This window comes from Sorex araneus, chromosome 7 (assembly GCF_027595985.1).
Source record: "Sorex araneus isolate mSorAra2 chromosome 7, mSorAra2.pri, whole genome shotgun sequence".
Classification (NCBI taxonomy): domain Eukaryota; kingdom Metazoa; phylum Chordata; class Mammalia; order Eulipotyphla; family Soricidae; genus Sorex; species Sorex araneus.
The window spans coordinates 7,585,282-7,600,842 of record NC_073308.1 but is presented as its reverse complement, the minus strand read 5'-3'; the positions used below and the strand labels follow the sequence as shown (position 1 = coordinate 7,600,842).

General features: G+C 45.7%; 1 protein-coding gene across 1 annotated transcript; it reads right to left on the bottom strand.

Moving 5' to 3' along the window:
* Window positions 1-4,789: 4,789 nt before the first annotated feature.
* Window positions 4,790-13,483, bottom strand: LOC129406563 (RAD52 motif-containing protein 1-like). Its single transcript, XM_055144728.1, has 6 exons — window positions 13,441-13,483; window positions 12,757-12,823; window positions 12,239-12,701; window positions 11,050-11,169; window positions 10,472-10,637; window positions 4,790-4,854 (listed from the first exon to the last, which is right to left on the bottom strand). The coding sequence occupies exons 1-6, from the start codon at window positions 13,481-13,483 to the stop codon at window positions 4,790-4,792; spliced, it is 924 nt and encodes a 307-aa protein (XP_055000703.1).
* Window positions 13,484-15,561: the final 2,078 nt, after the last annotated feature.

The following is a 15,561-nucleotide window of genomic DNA, read 5'->3' as shown; positions in this document are numbered from 1 at the left end:
TCTCTCCTGTGTGACTTAGACTTAGGGTTTCTGGCTGGGTTGAAATTTCATCCTTCTTGTTGACTCTTGGAGTTCCAGTAATCTGCAGATAGGCAGGTTTGATGATGACAGTAGAAATATTTGAAAGATGGGCTTCTTTCTGGACTGGAGACAGTTCATTTGGCTGATGATGAAGTAAAGACTGCACTTTCAGACCTGACTCTGAAGACTGAGCTTCCATCTCCTGAGGTACTGAAGACCCCCTTTCTTCAGGAGCCAATGTAGGCTGAACTAGGATTTCTGGCTGGACCGAAGCAGTATCACCCTCTTCAGGGGTACTGGACAGCAAATCTGAGTCTGGAACTAAAGGTTTCGATTCCTCGGGAAATCCTGGAAGTGCAGCTGGGGTCTGTTGTGTGCTTGCTGAAACTTCAGCTTCCAGGGCCTTAAAGGGAAGCTGTTCTAGCTCTTCAGAGGGTTCTGGATGCTGGGACTGGGGTGAAAAGGATTCAGTCTTGTGAGGGATCTGTGGATGTGGCTCTGAATCTCCCAGTACATCCAAGGGTTCATTCCCCTCAGGATAAAAGATATCCATACTGGAATCTAAGTCCTCATCCTGCATCTGTTGTGGTCGATGATGAGGTTTCTTAGATTTTCTGGGAGTTCCAACTGTTAAGTTAAAAGAAATTATATTGTGTTAAAGCCCACTCTTGACCTTTGTAACCTCGCTTTGTTCTGCTTCTGTAACCATGCTTATGACCCTGAACTGTATATAATAATGTACTATGCCTGGGTCCTGTCACATACATCCTGACATCTGACTGTCGGTTGGGCTGGAATTCACGTATGTGCCTAAAAGATAGGGACCCGCTCACAGAAGGAGTTGCTGAGAACAAGGAGCCCAGATAGTGACTCCGGTCCCACGGCCCAGCAGATAGTGAATCCGGCCCAGTAGATAGTGACTCCGGCCCCTGACACATAGCCCAGATAGTGACTCCGGTCCCAGGGCTCTACAGATAGTAACTCCTGACGAAGGGCAAGAAGAATGAAAGAATGTCTCCAGACACACGAATTCCGAGATAGTGGTTCCGGACGAGGCTACGTGACTAACGTGACTGGCCCAGAGGACTTGAGCCCTATAAAAAGACTACCCTAACTAGCACAAACCGCTGCATCCACTTGAGGTGCAGCCCCAGCATGTTGGTTTGAATAAACTTTTTCCTTGCAAGTCTGGCCCGTCTCTGCTTCTTGCGGCTCTGGACCCAACACAACAATTTCAGCAGCATGGTGATGGCCAACTAGACCCTCCCTCCTGTTTTCAGGAGAAATAATGAAGTTTAGTAGTTTTGGAACCTGTCCACCTAGAGGTGGAGCAGGCATTTCAGATGTGTGATCTTCAGGTTGACCTAGAACTATAGTTGGACTTGTACTTGCCCCTCTAAGAGACAAAGCTAGAAGTGGACTCTGATCCTGAGTCCATCATATTATTGGATCAACTGGGAGCCTCTGATGTGTTGCTGGCTTGTCATTCAAACCCTGGTGTGGAAGGGCAAATCGATGGGATGCAGAGGGCAACCCTTTACCTGAGTATTCATGCAGAATGGGGATGAAACCTTTAAACTTCTGCGGCGGTAACAACATCCGGCCAACAGTCGGGGTGAAACTTTGAAAAAACCCGGACTTGACCCGTGGTTGAAGGGCATGAAGCGATTCAGGTGCAGGAGCACGGGAAGGTGAAATCCAGGGCTTGGGGGTGGAGGGGTCAGGGATCAGCGGGACTGGGTGCAGGACCTGCTTCATGATCGGAGCTCCCTGCACAAGCAGCCACATTGGTGGCCACAAGAGTAGACACAGGACATATCGCTGTTGCCAGGACATGACACTCGGATTAACTCGAGAGCCATGGTCCAAGCCACTAGGGCGCGGGCGTCCGGACCCGAGGCCAGCCATTGTGGCAGCCAGGAGATCCGTGGCACCCTTAGGCACTGAGGACCTTAGCAACGGCACACCCTTAGCAACCCCGTGCCCCTCCCCCACAGCCCCTTTATGCTGCCTTTATTGGGGAACCAGCAGGACCCAGAAAGGCACTTGAAAGGCACCAAAGACGTCCAATCAGGTCCTCTTCCCACCTTCTCCGCCCACCCCCAGCCTCCCCTGCCAGCCAAACAGGACTGGGACTGCCAACGACTCTGGGCCTAGCCCTGTGGTGGGGGTGGGGAGGGGAAGGAACAGTGTGTCCCCATTGGGCACACTGGCGAATTCAACAGTACTAGTCCAGTTGTGGTGGTCTTGGTGTGTCCTCCTCACTACTGAAATCCGAGACACATTCTTCCTCCCCTGGCCCATCCTGCTTCCAAGAAAGCTAGCTGACCTGCAAAAGGAGCACTACTTAGGATGGATGGGGGTTCCCAAATGTTCTCATTTCCTTTAAACTCTCAGTATCTCTGATTAATACTCTCCTAGAGAGGGGATAGCATGGAACCACTGACCCAAAATTTTCTGAAGGAGGGCTCTGGGGCCATAAACAGTTTATTCTGGGAGACCGACCTTAAACAAATGAACAGTCATATACACTCCTTTACACTGGCCTGGGGCAAAACCCCCTTTCTTGCATGGAGCTCAACATTAATTCATAGAGAAAAAGTAGCAAGCCCCTTTCTAGAGGGCTGCCTGCCTTTCTAGCACTCTTGGAGAGACCACTGAAGAGCTTAATGTCAGAATGTAACAAGGCTCTCTTGCAAGACTGTGACTAGCACCCATTTAACTTTCTTCACAGTCCTTCTCATGGATTTCAGTTTTCATTATCTCACACTTCTAGAATATACATTCCATGTGAAGGGGCTTCCTCCCAGTGTCTAGTTGAGTAGAGAGCTTTGAATGGAGTTGGTTCCAAGAGAGTCCTCATTTAGGGATGGGTGTTAGTTTTCTGAATTCTTTGGCATTAGTACTAAATGTCTTCTCACATTTCATAATAAGGTGGACGTTTTTGTTTGTTTGGGGGCCACACCTGGAGCTGTTTGAGGTTGCTCCTGGCAGTGCTCCGGAGGCCATGCAGTGGCAGGTATCAAACCCAGGTCTCCCTCACGCACAGTCCATGCTCCAGCCTGAATAACTATGTCTCAGGCTCCTGAGCTAGTCTTGTTAAGATCCAAGTATAGGTGTTTGAAGTTTTCTTGATGTGTTTGTTTTAAACTATTTGAAAAATTATTTTGCACAACTACATCAAGAGTTCAAAAGACTGAGCACATGCTTTGCAGGAGAAAGGTTTGGATTTGCTTCCTACCATTACCTGGTCCTCTGAGCACTTTGACAAGTGATTATAATAAAGAGGCAGGCCGGGTAATTTCTGATCAGTGCCAAGTGTGAGCCACGCTACCTACTCCACAAATAAAAATTATTTTACAAACAAAATAATATTTTTAAAAAGAGGAACACAACACCTTTTCTCTCCCTTTCTTTTCCTAACTTTGAAAATACATTTTCTGATTTTGAGCCACATTAATTACATATGTCCAACTCCAAATTTAATCCCAATGGTATGAAACACATTTTCCCGCCTACTCCCACCCCTCTGCACCCAGCCCCTCCTTCCGCCATCACTAGAACACACACAGTTAAATAGTGCATTTATATTTTCTCCTGGAAATTAGCAAATTAATTCCTAATTTGGAATACGGTGCACTTGTTTAAGAGAAATGTTCTTTCATAAAATGTTTCATACAAGATATATATGAGATAATGAGCTCTAGGTATTGTATCTTACTTGAAAAAAATGTAACTTTTCAAATGCTGCAACATAATCACAATTAAGGCCAAAATCCCTAGATCCTGTTTAAGGGGATTTCAAAAAGGTATTTCTCTGACAGAACTCAGAGGGCACTTAAAACTCTCCAAATTTCTTTTATTTTTAAATGTAGGCTAATTTATTTTCTTCTTCTTTTTTAAAATTTTATTTTATTGAATCACCATGTGGAAAATTACAATGCTTTCAGGCTTAAGTCTTAGTCATAAAATGCTGAAACAGCCATCCCTTCACCAGTGCCCATATCCCACCACCAAAGAAAAAAAAAAAACACAGTACACCTCCCATCCCACCCACCCCCGCACCCCACCCCGCCTTGTAACTGATAAATTTCACTTAACTTTCTATTTACTTTGGTTACATTCAATATTTCAACACAAACCTCACCATTATTATTAGGAGCACCCCACTAGAGTCAGACCTGTTGTGAAGAGAGATGAGGTCGCGCGGCCGCTACTGCGGTTTTGTATTTCTGTACTTTAACAACTAAGTCCAGGAAGATTTCTTCCGGATATTGAATCATTGCAAGCTTGTAAACCCCATCAGTGGTCGTCATAATATGGCGGTCCCCACGCCCTTCATCCCCGGGAAGGGACAGGCTCGCGAGAGAAATACCTTTCCCCTCCTAGGCGGGCATGGGGTCAAGGCTTAGTTCTCTGGCTGGAGACAGTCTGCAAGGAGCAGCCCATGTTGAAGTTGGTGAAGCTGGGTCTGGATTCATGCTCGTGCAGCTGTGGAGGAGCCGCACGCGCGTGCGGCCCCCGGGGTCACATCTCGGCAGCGGTGGGAAAACTCTCCAAATTTCAAATAAGAGTTTAGAACCAAGGGCCAGGACTTCAGGAAAACTTCAGAAATTCCCTCAAATAAAGTTTTAGAGTTCATTTTTTTCTGGGGATGGTAGAATTGACTGCATATGCTAAAAATTTCCAAGGTCGGCTCATTATTTTGAATTATAGCCATATTCTGTATGTTATCCTTGTGTTTTTCTCTTCACATACTTGAATTAAATCATGTAGTTCTGGCATCAGTCAGCTCCTCAAAAGGCCTATATTCCACAGGTATTTTACCACTTTCTGAAATAAAGTTAACAAGGATAAATTCAAAATTACTGTCTAAATTGGGTAGGACATTTGCCTCGCACGAGGCCAACCCGGGTTCGACCCCCAGCATCCCATATGGTCCCCTGAACACCGCCAGGGGTAATTCCTGAGTGCAGAGCCAGGAGTAACCCCTGTGCATCGCCAGGTGTGACCCAAAAAGCAAAAAAGAAAAATTACTGTCTAAAATGTTATTTCTATAAAGGCAGTATACAACGATACTGGTGTGTACTCCCGTTATACATCCAATAATTTTATTTTTAAGGCATAAAATAAGAGCATTTTCCTTTTCAATGCAGACATTAAGTTTGGTTCTTTTTGTTTCTCTGTTTTGAAGTCAGACTCGATGGTGCTCAGGGATTATACCCACTTCGTACTTGGGAGTCACTCCTAGTAATGCCATGCTGAGCTGGAACTGAAACTATGCTTCCTGCATGCCAAGAATGTGCCCAGTCTGCTGAGCTATCTGTCCAACCCACTGCTTCTTTTGTTTCTTTATATTTTGGGTGTGGGGATCATATCTTCTGGTACTCAGGGGCTATTGCTGGCTCTGTGCTCCCTGGTGGTGCTAGAGGGGACCATATGCCATGGCAGGGATGTGCAAGGCAGGTGCCTTGGCTCCAGTACCATCTTCTTAAGCCCCCATTGGTTCTTAAATGTTCCTATAGTTGACAGAAATTCTACCAACTGACCAAAGAAGTCACTTTTCCTAGAAGAATTACCCAGACTGGAAGGCTGAAGTCAACTCCGGGTCTACTCGTGTAAGTAAATAAGGTCTCTGACAGCTTAAAATTTCTGTCTCTAAGACTGCAGGGCTATAGAGCAAGGAGAGCAATTCTGTTTGTGGATTCTCTACTGATTCTTCAGTTTCCTTCTGGCACAGCCGGCAATATTCATAGCACTATTAAATTTCATAAGAGGAAAAAATTTTAAAATCTTAAATAGTATGACCATTATTTGTTTTTATTTGGGATCACACTCAGCAGTGTTTAGCGTCTTCTCCCGAGCTGGGTACTTGGGGGTGCTCCTGGATACCCATGTGTTGCCAGGAATCCAACCTTGGCCTTCCACATGCACAGCATGTGCACTACGTCTCTCAGCTGTTTCCTGGCCCCAGCAGAATCACAGTGAAGATTCACAATACATAGTTGTTTGTTGTATAAAATCACAACCACTTAATATGTCAGTGCTGAAAACCAACCCTGAACTGATGCCAGTTGAGTTTCCTGTTCAGTAGGAAAACAGTAGCAATAATTAGAATATTTTGTCTGTTACTAAATTCTAGGTAAGTTTTTTAAATATTATTTATTAATTTTTATTATTTGATGTCTTTATTTTCTTGTTTTTAATGAATCACTGTGAGGTACAACAGTTACAGACGAACAAACTTTCATGCTTACATTTCAGTCATAGAATGACTGAGTACCCATTCCTCCACCAGTGCCCATCCTCCACTGCCAATGTTCCCAGTATCTCTCCATGACACCCCTCCTCCCACTCTGTGGTAGGTACATTCCCTTTTACTCTCTTCCTTTGGGTGTTGTGGTTAGCAATATAGGCATTAAGTGGCCATCATGTTTGGTCTGTAGTCTCCAGCACACATCTCCCATCCCAAATGGGCCCTCCAAGCATTCTTGACTTGGTGTTCCCTTCTCTATCTGAGCTGTCCCACATGCACCAGCATGTGAGGCTAGCATCCAAGCTGTGAGCAATCCTCCTGGTCTCATTCTCTACTATCCTTGGGTGCTAGTCTCCCGCTGTTACTTTATATTCCACAAATGTAAGCGTTAAGTATTTACTTTTACAATATTGCCCATAAGGTCAGCTAAATTAAAAGTATATTTTTTCAGAAAACTGTAGCTTAGAAATACCTTCGCATATCTGTTTAGAAGACCTACAGTTACATTTAAAAACTGAGACAGAGGGGCCAGAGTAATATTACAGTGGATAGTACATTTGCCCTGCATGAAGCCAACCCAGGATGAGTCCCGGAATCCCATGTGGTTCCCCAAGTCCTGCTAGCAGTGGTCCCTGAACACAGAGCCAGGAGTCAGCCCTAAGCATCAGCAGGTGTGGCCCAAAACCCAGAAAAGTAAGGAGCACTGGAGTACTGTCATCCCGTTGTTCATCGATTTGCTTGAGCAGGCACCAGTAACATCTCCATTGTGAGATTTGTTGTTACTGTTTTTGGCATATCGAATATGCCACGGGTAGCTTGCCAGGCTCTGCTGTGCGGGCAGGATACTCTCAGTAGCTCACTGGGCTCTCCGAGAGGGACAGTGGAATCGAACCTGGGTCGGCCTCATGCAAGGGAAACACCCTACCCGCTGTGCTATTGCTCCAGTCCAAAGGCAGAAAAATGAACAGAGCTAGTACTTAAACAGGAGTCTGAAGTTTATAACCACTATACTATTCTGTTTTATTGACTAGCAATTGAGAAAGAAGAATTGGATCAAACACTCTACAATCTAAACTATTCTATATTTATACATTGGGGGTAATATTTACTGTAATTATTTTTCACAGGTTCCACAAAGAACAAATTTGAGACTTCTGAAAAGCATCTAGTGAATAAAAGAATAGGAAGTACTACTATTTCCATTATTTTCAATATAGGGCTGGAGCAATAGCAAAGCAGGTAGGGCATTTGCCTTGCACACGGCCAACCCGTGTTCGATTATTCCTTCCCTCTCAGAGAGCCTGGCAAGCTACCGAGAGTATCTGAACCACACGGCAGAGCCTGGCAAGCTAACCATGGCACATTCAATATGCCAAAAACAGTAACAACAAATCTCAAAATGGAGATGTTACTGGTGCGTGCTCCAGCAAATCGATGAACAATGGGATGACAGTGCCACAGTGCATTTTCAATAAAATTGACTTCTCAAATTCAATTTATTTGCTCTTCAAATAAGAAAACTGCAGTACTTCAAGGACAACTGAGAAAAGTCTTACCTAAAACCACAATGAGCAGTTTCTGAAATGCATCTGACACAGCCTTTTGAATAGCAAACTTCTGAGTCATAATTATGATCCTAAATCCAACCCAAACAAATAGATTTACAATGCCAATCTGTATTAACTGACTTAAATGAAGTCTAAAAAGAGAACTGGAGATGAAGCAATACTATAGCAGGTATGGACTCTGCCTTGTATGCAGTGGATCCATGTTCGATCCCCGAAATCACATTTGGTTTCCCCTGCACTGCCAAAAGTAATTTCTGAGTGCAGAGCCAGGACTGCCAAAAGTAATTTCTGAGTTTGGAGCCAGGAGTAACCCCTGAGCATTGCTGGGTGTGACACAAAACGTTTTTAAAAATTAAAAATAAATAAATCACTGTATCACTGTATCACTCTCATCCCTTTGCTCATTGATTTGCTCCAGCGGGCACCAGTAATGTCTCCATTTTGAGACTTGTTACAGTTTTTGGCATATTGAATACACCACTGGTAGCTTGCCAGGCTCTGCTGTGCAGGAAATAAATAAATAAATGAATAAATGAATAAATAAGTAAATAGATAGATAAAGAAAGAAAGAAAGAAAGAAAGAAAGAAAGAAAGAAAGAAAGAAAGAAAGAAAGAAAGAAAGAAAGAAAGAAAGAAAGAAAAAGAGAACTACATCATGATCTTAGTGAGTAAGGGAAGGCACCACACAATGTTAGGGTCGAGCAGATCTCTGCCAGGGGGAGGGGGGAGGCGTGAAGGAACAAAACCGAAACTGCTCTTTCTGCAACAGCAAGGGGATTTATTCAGGCCAGCACGCTGGGGCTCTCCCTCCGCTTTCACTCCTACGCAGAGGAGGGTTAGAGAGAGAGAAAGAGAGCCCCGTATACAGAGTTCAGACTCTTTTTATACACCTTAGTAAATAAGATTACTTTGATCATTATTCTCATTTTTCCCATTTTTCCAAGGTAACTTTGATCAACATCTTCATTTTTCCCAGGTCGCTTAGATCAACATCCTCATTTTTTGGGATCAAGGGGGGTCATCAGTGACATTCTGCTTTGCTAGAGAAAATTTTGCCATATGTCCGTGCCTTTCCTGGACATTACCAGGCGTCTGGGCAGTTTCATTTCCTGAAACAGGTCCTTGTTTTGTGTAGCTTAGGTCATACTGCAAGGTATTATTTTACAGAGAGTGATCAAGTAAGTTAGCAAGTTACAGAAGGCAATTTAGCAAGTTACAGAAAGCAATCAAGCAAGTTAGCAAAACATTAACCCTATCCTTTGCTGCTACATGGCCCATACCGCTCAACAAGGCTATGTCTCAAAGGCTCTGTGGTAGGTATATTCTGTCAGGGCTATTACCATACATTTTTGCTGTCTGATGTATTCTGTACATTCCTGAATAAGTGAACTAGATGGGAGAAATCAGTCAAGATCATGGCACAGAGCTCACACTGATTATGTATTTCAAATAGGCAAAGTAAAGCTAGACACCTACAGATTACACTACTATAAACTAGGAAGTTGACATACCTCGCATCACTAATATTCCGAGAGCAGTACACCACAGTTGATGGGGTTTGAAGTAGGAGGCAACCAATCTCAGAGGGAAATACATTTTTACAGAGGGAAATACATTTTACATTTTACACAAGGCTCAACCTTTAACAACATATCAATAATCTCTTATTGTAGGGCTTAATGGTCCCTGAGGGAAATACAGCAATCTTCACATACTTTCCTCTAAGGAAACTTTTTTGGAGCATATTCAACAGTTGATTCAGAGCAAACAATACAAAATAAATTCTTTCTTTCTGCTTTGGGGCTGGAGTTCGAGATCGGGATGGAAACACCCAAAATATGGTGGTAGGAAGGTGTAATGGTGGTGGGATTGGTGTTTGAATATTAAATGTAATCAAATATTGTGAATTACTCTATAAAATTAAACAAACAAAAAAAACCACAGGAGATTGAGAAAGGGTTGGTAGTGGCATAGATGAGCTGGTCTCTCCCTAAGATTCACCTACCAGAGGCTGTTCCAGTTCTTTCACTAACAGCCCTGCCTTTGACTGAATACCCTAAGCCTACGTGCCACAGATTCTGGGGGAAAAAACATTTATATTAGTTTATTTCATTATCTAGATGAAGAATTTGCTGGGATAACAGAAGATTACACATGATCTATACTTGAAAGATACTTTGGAACAAAGAAGATTATTACTCCAAATAGGAGAAACACTGTTCCCATCTCCATACCCCTAAGCTTCTTGGTAGGAAGACAGCTCTAAAATTGTGAAGTTCAAGGTTCTGTCAGAGTGACAGAACAGCAGGTAGGGCACTTGCCAACCCAGGCTTGATCTCCAGCATCCCACAGAGTCCTCTGAGCACCTCCAGGAGTGATTTCGAGTGCTGAGCAAGGAGTATCATCAGGTGTCCCTAGCACCTCCCCTCCCCCCAAAAAAACAATGGTTCTGTGGTTACTACCTAAGATTTGAACAAGTATTGTTAAAAACATCTGCCCAAGGCTTTAGCAACTTAGCAAGGAAAGGGGTGTTTCTGATGTCTGAAAATATGATGAGAGAGAGAGAGACAGAGAGAGAGAGAGAATGAATTCTTTCCCACACCCCCATTCCAGTCCCCACAGAGACCTTCCAGTTTATCCAAAGTCTCCTTGGCTATGCCAACTCCAGGGCTCTTGCAATCAAAGGGTGACAATACCACCTCTAAAGCACAGAAGATCTTCATGCTTTGCTTCTGAAGTGGTGCCACAATATCTTCATTTTCCCTTTCTTCGAGGTCAGAAAGATCCTGAAGCTGGATTTTAGATTGAAGGTCCTTCTGGACATCTCAATGTAGACTTTAAAATGTTTAATTAGAAATAAAAATGAAACTCCAGCAATCCAGGCTAACACTTGAAGTAACCTGTGACTTCAACATTAAGCAAAACTTTTCATGAACTACACCAACCATGCACATGCAGAGCACACAAGTGTTGTAGAATATGGACAACACCGTCAATTCACTGAGATCTTTACTGATTCTGGGGTGTGACCGAGGCTCAGACACTTTCACTTAGACAACTCTCATCTGCCAGGTCTGTCGGTCCACAGGGCCTGCTGGGGTCACAACCCACAGTGCTGTGGAGTCGTGCAGTACTCAGGACAAAAGCCAGGGCCTTGAACACGGTGGGCACAGGCTCTGCACTTGAACTCTCTCCACTTCCTACCCTGACAATCCTTTCAGACCATCCATTGAAACCAAAATAGTAGCTTGCCAGTTCCTGGCATTGGGAGCTGTTTAGGGCAAGGGCACGATGTTGAACTGCTTTATGTCTGCTGAGACGAATCTAAAGACATAAGAGACATACTCGAGGATTGGAACGAATTGCCACAGAGATCTAATTCAGCCGACCCAAGACTTCTCAATACAAGTTTCATAAGATGGCTGTGAAGAGCAAATTGTACAAACTTTGGTGGTTGCTCTTGTTTCAGACCCATACTCAGCAACAATCAGTTACTCGGAGCTCTGTGCTCTGGGATCATTCCAGGTGGTGGTTGGGGCAATCATATGTGCTCCTGAGTATAGGTATGTATAGGGCATAGAGCAGGGACTGAAGCAGGCGTTGAGCCTGCAGAGGAGCAGCAGAGTCTATGGTCACCACGGAGGGGTGTTCTCATGTCCGATGGAGGAGCAGGCAAGGAGGAAAGGATGGGGAGTGAGAATGACCAGCAAGATGATGTGTGAGAAGCCAGTTCAGGGAGCCAATCAGAGAAGGCTTAGAATTATCAAATGAAAGTTTTGTAAAAGAATAATCCTCATTCATATATTCAGAGGCATGGGAAGTGGTGGGGGGCGTGCACGGGAAAACAGCAGAGAGGGGGACCCCTAGGTTCTTATCCCCATCCCCTCCACACCCAACTCTATTCCACCAAAAGCGAAACGAACCACAGAAGAATGGAAATGGGTCAGACAAAAGAATGGGACCAAAATGAGGCCCAAGCGAGACGGAATTCGGGAGCTGGAGACTGTGGGGCGGGGTGCACTCAAAGGGAAGAAAGTTTACAGTGGGAAACTGGGGGTGGGCATCGGGAACGGCTGGCTTAAGACAGAGGGATGACGCTGGCCGCGAGTCCCTCCAGCCAAAAGGACTGCCAAGCGCACACAGCGGACCCCATCAAAGCCCAGAGGAGGCTGGGAACTGGCTCTGACCCTGTCAGCGAGTCTCTTCCTGCAACCAGCCTGGGCGTTTCTGCAGCAGCAGCCCTGGGGGACTGGCTGCCTGCTACCCGGATTCTGGGGGACACTCTGCAAGGCAGCGGGAGGCTGGTGGGTGGGGGCGGCTAGCTGCCAGTGTAAGGTGCCCCCGCCCAGCACTGCTTCCCACGGGGCCCGGCCCCCGCCGAGTGCGGACCCACCTTCAGCGGAGAGGACTGGAAGAGCGGCTGCCGGCCGCAGGCCCCTTGGGCTGAGTGAGCAGCGCGCGCAGAATAAAACTTGACCATGGCGTAGGAACCCTGCTGGGCGGCCGCAGCGTTGGCGAAGACGCGCACCGCGTACAGGAGGCCAAAGCGGGAGAAGGCTGCGGACAGAGAACGATGCGGGGCCGCCGCGGTCACCCACCGCAGAGTCCGTGGCCGAGGCCCACCCTCCCCGCACACGCCCCGGCCCCGCGCGGGGGGCCACTTCCCCAGCACGCTGCACTCTGCAAGCCCGGGCTGCAGCAGCGTCGCAGGGGCACGGGCCCCGGGGTGCAGCAGGAGAAAGTGTCGCGGCGAGCTGACAGCCAGGGTTCCCTTGGCACAGGACAGGGTGCGGGGCCACGGTGGGAAGTCAGGGCTCGGGGCGCCTTTCCCGGAACACCCCGTCCTGCCCTCCGACCTGGCTCACATGCAAGGCTTTGACCTTGGGGTCAGGGCTCAGCTCCCACACCAACAGGGTTTTGTCACTCTCGCTGGGAACCATGAAAGGTACCACCTCAGCCCTCCTCAGCTTCACTGCATCTGCGCAACCCAGTCCAAAGGTAAGAATAGCGTTCGGTGCACCCCCAGTCTAGAAAGTGAGTGGGAGAACAGGATTTTTAGTGTGCTGGGGATTGGAATCCTAACAGCATTCCCCCACTAAGATGGGGCAGATTCTGGGCCTTCCCAACATCTTTCATATTTTCTCGAGCCAGACTGAACAGGGCAGGCCATTTATGGATTTGATTCCATTTTTCTCCTGCAGAACAGGAGACCCAGAACTCTGCATTTCCAGAGACCAACTCCGGTCCTGCTTTAAAGTAGTTTATAAGGTTAACCCGTGGTTCCCAGATGAAGGAACTCTAGAAACCAAGACTTGGAAAAAAGTTAAGAATAATGCCTATAAGGCATCTAAGGAAGGGACTAAGATCCCCGTGGAATTCTGGATTACATGGGAGATTGTTAATTCTATTCTCCTGTTTTTGAAAAGTACAATTGATGTGGAGGAGAATATTATAAATAACACGACCTCAGTTCCTTCCACACCTAAGTCTCAAAAGGGTTTTCATAGTAAAAATATTTCTGAGGCTGGTGAATATAGCTCTACTTCCAGTGCATCAGATGAAAGTGATGCGAGTTATGAGTCTGCCACCACTTACTCAGATTCTGAGTCCGAGAGGGACTCCAGACCGCTTGGGACATGCTCCCAATCGCCCAGTCCAGGCAGAGCAGAAGCAGCATCCATCTTATCGCAGGTTAAGGATGGATTCTCTCAGTCGTTTCAAAAAGGCCTGTGTCTCATATGGGCCTACATCTTCGTACTGTAGGGAGTATCTTACAGGCTGCAGCAAAAAAGGCCTACTGGGTATCTCAAGATTTTCATGTGGTTGCTAAGACTTGCTAAAGCTCTTCTCAGTACTTGGAGTGGAGAATGTGTCTCAGTGATGAGGCCAAGGCAAAGCTTCAAGGCCTAGGCCATGCTGGACAAAACTTTTCAGGAATTAAGTTGATTTATGAGATGTTAATTGGTGAAAGGAAATGGCATGACCCAGAAAGGCAAGTCACCTTGCTGTGTGCTGTTTTTCTTCATGTCCATGATGCAGCCCTGCATGCGTGGGAGAAGGTTGATGTAGATGCAGAAATTTTTTTTTTTTTTGCTTTTTGGGTCCCATCCAGCAATGCTCAGGGGTCATTCCTGGCTTTGCACTCGGGAATTACCCCTGGCCGTGCTCAGGGGACCATATGGGATGCTGGGAATCGAACCCGGGTCAGCCGCATGCAAGGCAAACGCCCTGCCCTCTGTGCTATCACTCCAGCCCCAGATGCAGAATTTAAGGGAGGTTTTACAAAGATTTTCCAGAGAGCCTCAGAACCTTATGCAGATTTCATAGGAAGGTTGATGAAAGCCATTGAAATGTAGGTTAAGGACAAGGAAACTCAGGAGCTGTTGACTAAACTATAGGCCTTTGAAAATGCTAATGAGAACCGCCAGGCCTTTCTGTGCCCTATTAAGGAGAAGGAAGACATAATGGGGTACTTGAAAGCATGCTGGAATGTTGGTTCTGTTAAACATATGGTGCAGGTCTATGCCTTACAGAGACAAGCTCAGAAAAGATGTTTTAATTGTGGAAAACCAGGCCACTTTTGTAAAGATTGTTCTACTGTGAGAGCACATCCTGGGCCCTGTCCCCGGTGTAAGAGGGGAAATCATTGGGCCAGAGATTGTCGCTTTAATTTTGATGCAGTGGGTGACCCCAACTCGGGACACCTGCAAGGGGGCCAGAGTCAGGCCCCACAAAATCTGGGGATGTTCTCAGTTTCAGCCCCTCTTCCCAGTGTGGAGCTTCAGAGCTCCAATCAGTATAATCGCTGAAGCCAGTGATGGCAGGAAGGCCTTGGATATTTCCTGCCCAGATACAGTTACTACAACTCCTTTTCAATAAGCCCACAACCTCTGCATCTTCAGTGGACATATGGAATGTTAAATCAAATACAAAAAGGAGGTATTTTCTCAACTGAATGTAGCAGGAAAACTCCTCATTCGAGGAAAAGGCTATGCTTTTGTTTCAACAGATGATAACCCCACTGAGAAACTTTGGATCCCATTATGTCTCATAAGAAGTAGAATTCAACCATGTGATTTGGATCTCAGACCTCCAGAGACTCACAACCCTTCAAATTCCAGCTCCAAGCTGGAAATCACAAGGAAAGAAGATGAGCCAGCGTCAGAGAACCTGAAGAAAAGGCCTCTGAACTCCTTTAAAATAACATGAGATCACATTAAGAGCATCTCTTATACCTCTCTTTTACAGGTTGTGGATTGGACAATGCCACACCAAGTATCCTGAATTACCAGTATTTTACTTTTACTCTTTCCTTGGAATTCACAGTTTCCTGAAGGAGAAAGGAATGGCTTTTAACAGGAACACCTTTTCATTTCTCTCTAGGATATCCTTTTGTATTGGAGCTTCCCTCTGACTCTTTCTATTCACAGGCATGGAGACCAAACCTCAACTGTCAAAGTCTCTGATAACTTTAAAAAAGTGTTTTTTCTCAGACATAAGCTAGGTTGCACCTCTAGGACTACCGAGGAACCTGACCAAAGAATGGCTGCATTCCCCTGCTGAAGTTCTCCTGCCAGGAGTTGTGATGCTCCTGTTCCAGTGTTCCCCAACTGATTCCTGAAATTTATCAGACTCCTAATAGCTGCTCCCTTGAGACTCATTGCTGCAACCACTACTGATGCTGTTACAGGAACAACTCTTCAATTTTGATCCAGA

Coding starts and splice junctions, on each gene's coding strand:
- LOC129406563 (XM_055144728.1), bottom strand. CDS start 13,483: ATGTCCCAAGCGGTCTGGAGTCCCTCTCGGACTCAGAATCTGA. Junction 12,702..12,756: donor AGCGAGAGTGACAAAACCCT/GTTGGTGTGGGA, acceptor CATGTGAGCCAG/GTCGGAGGGCAGGACGGGGT. Junction 10,638..11,049: donor GGTCTGAAAGGATTGTCAGG/GTAGGAAGTGGA, acceptor TCTAAAATCCAG/CTTCAGGATCTTTCTGACCT.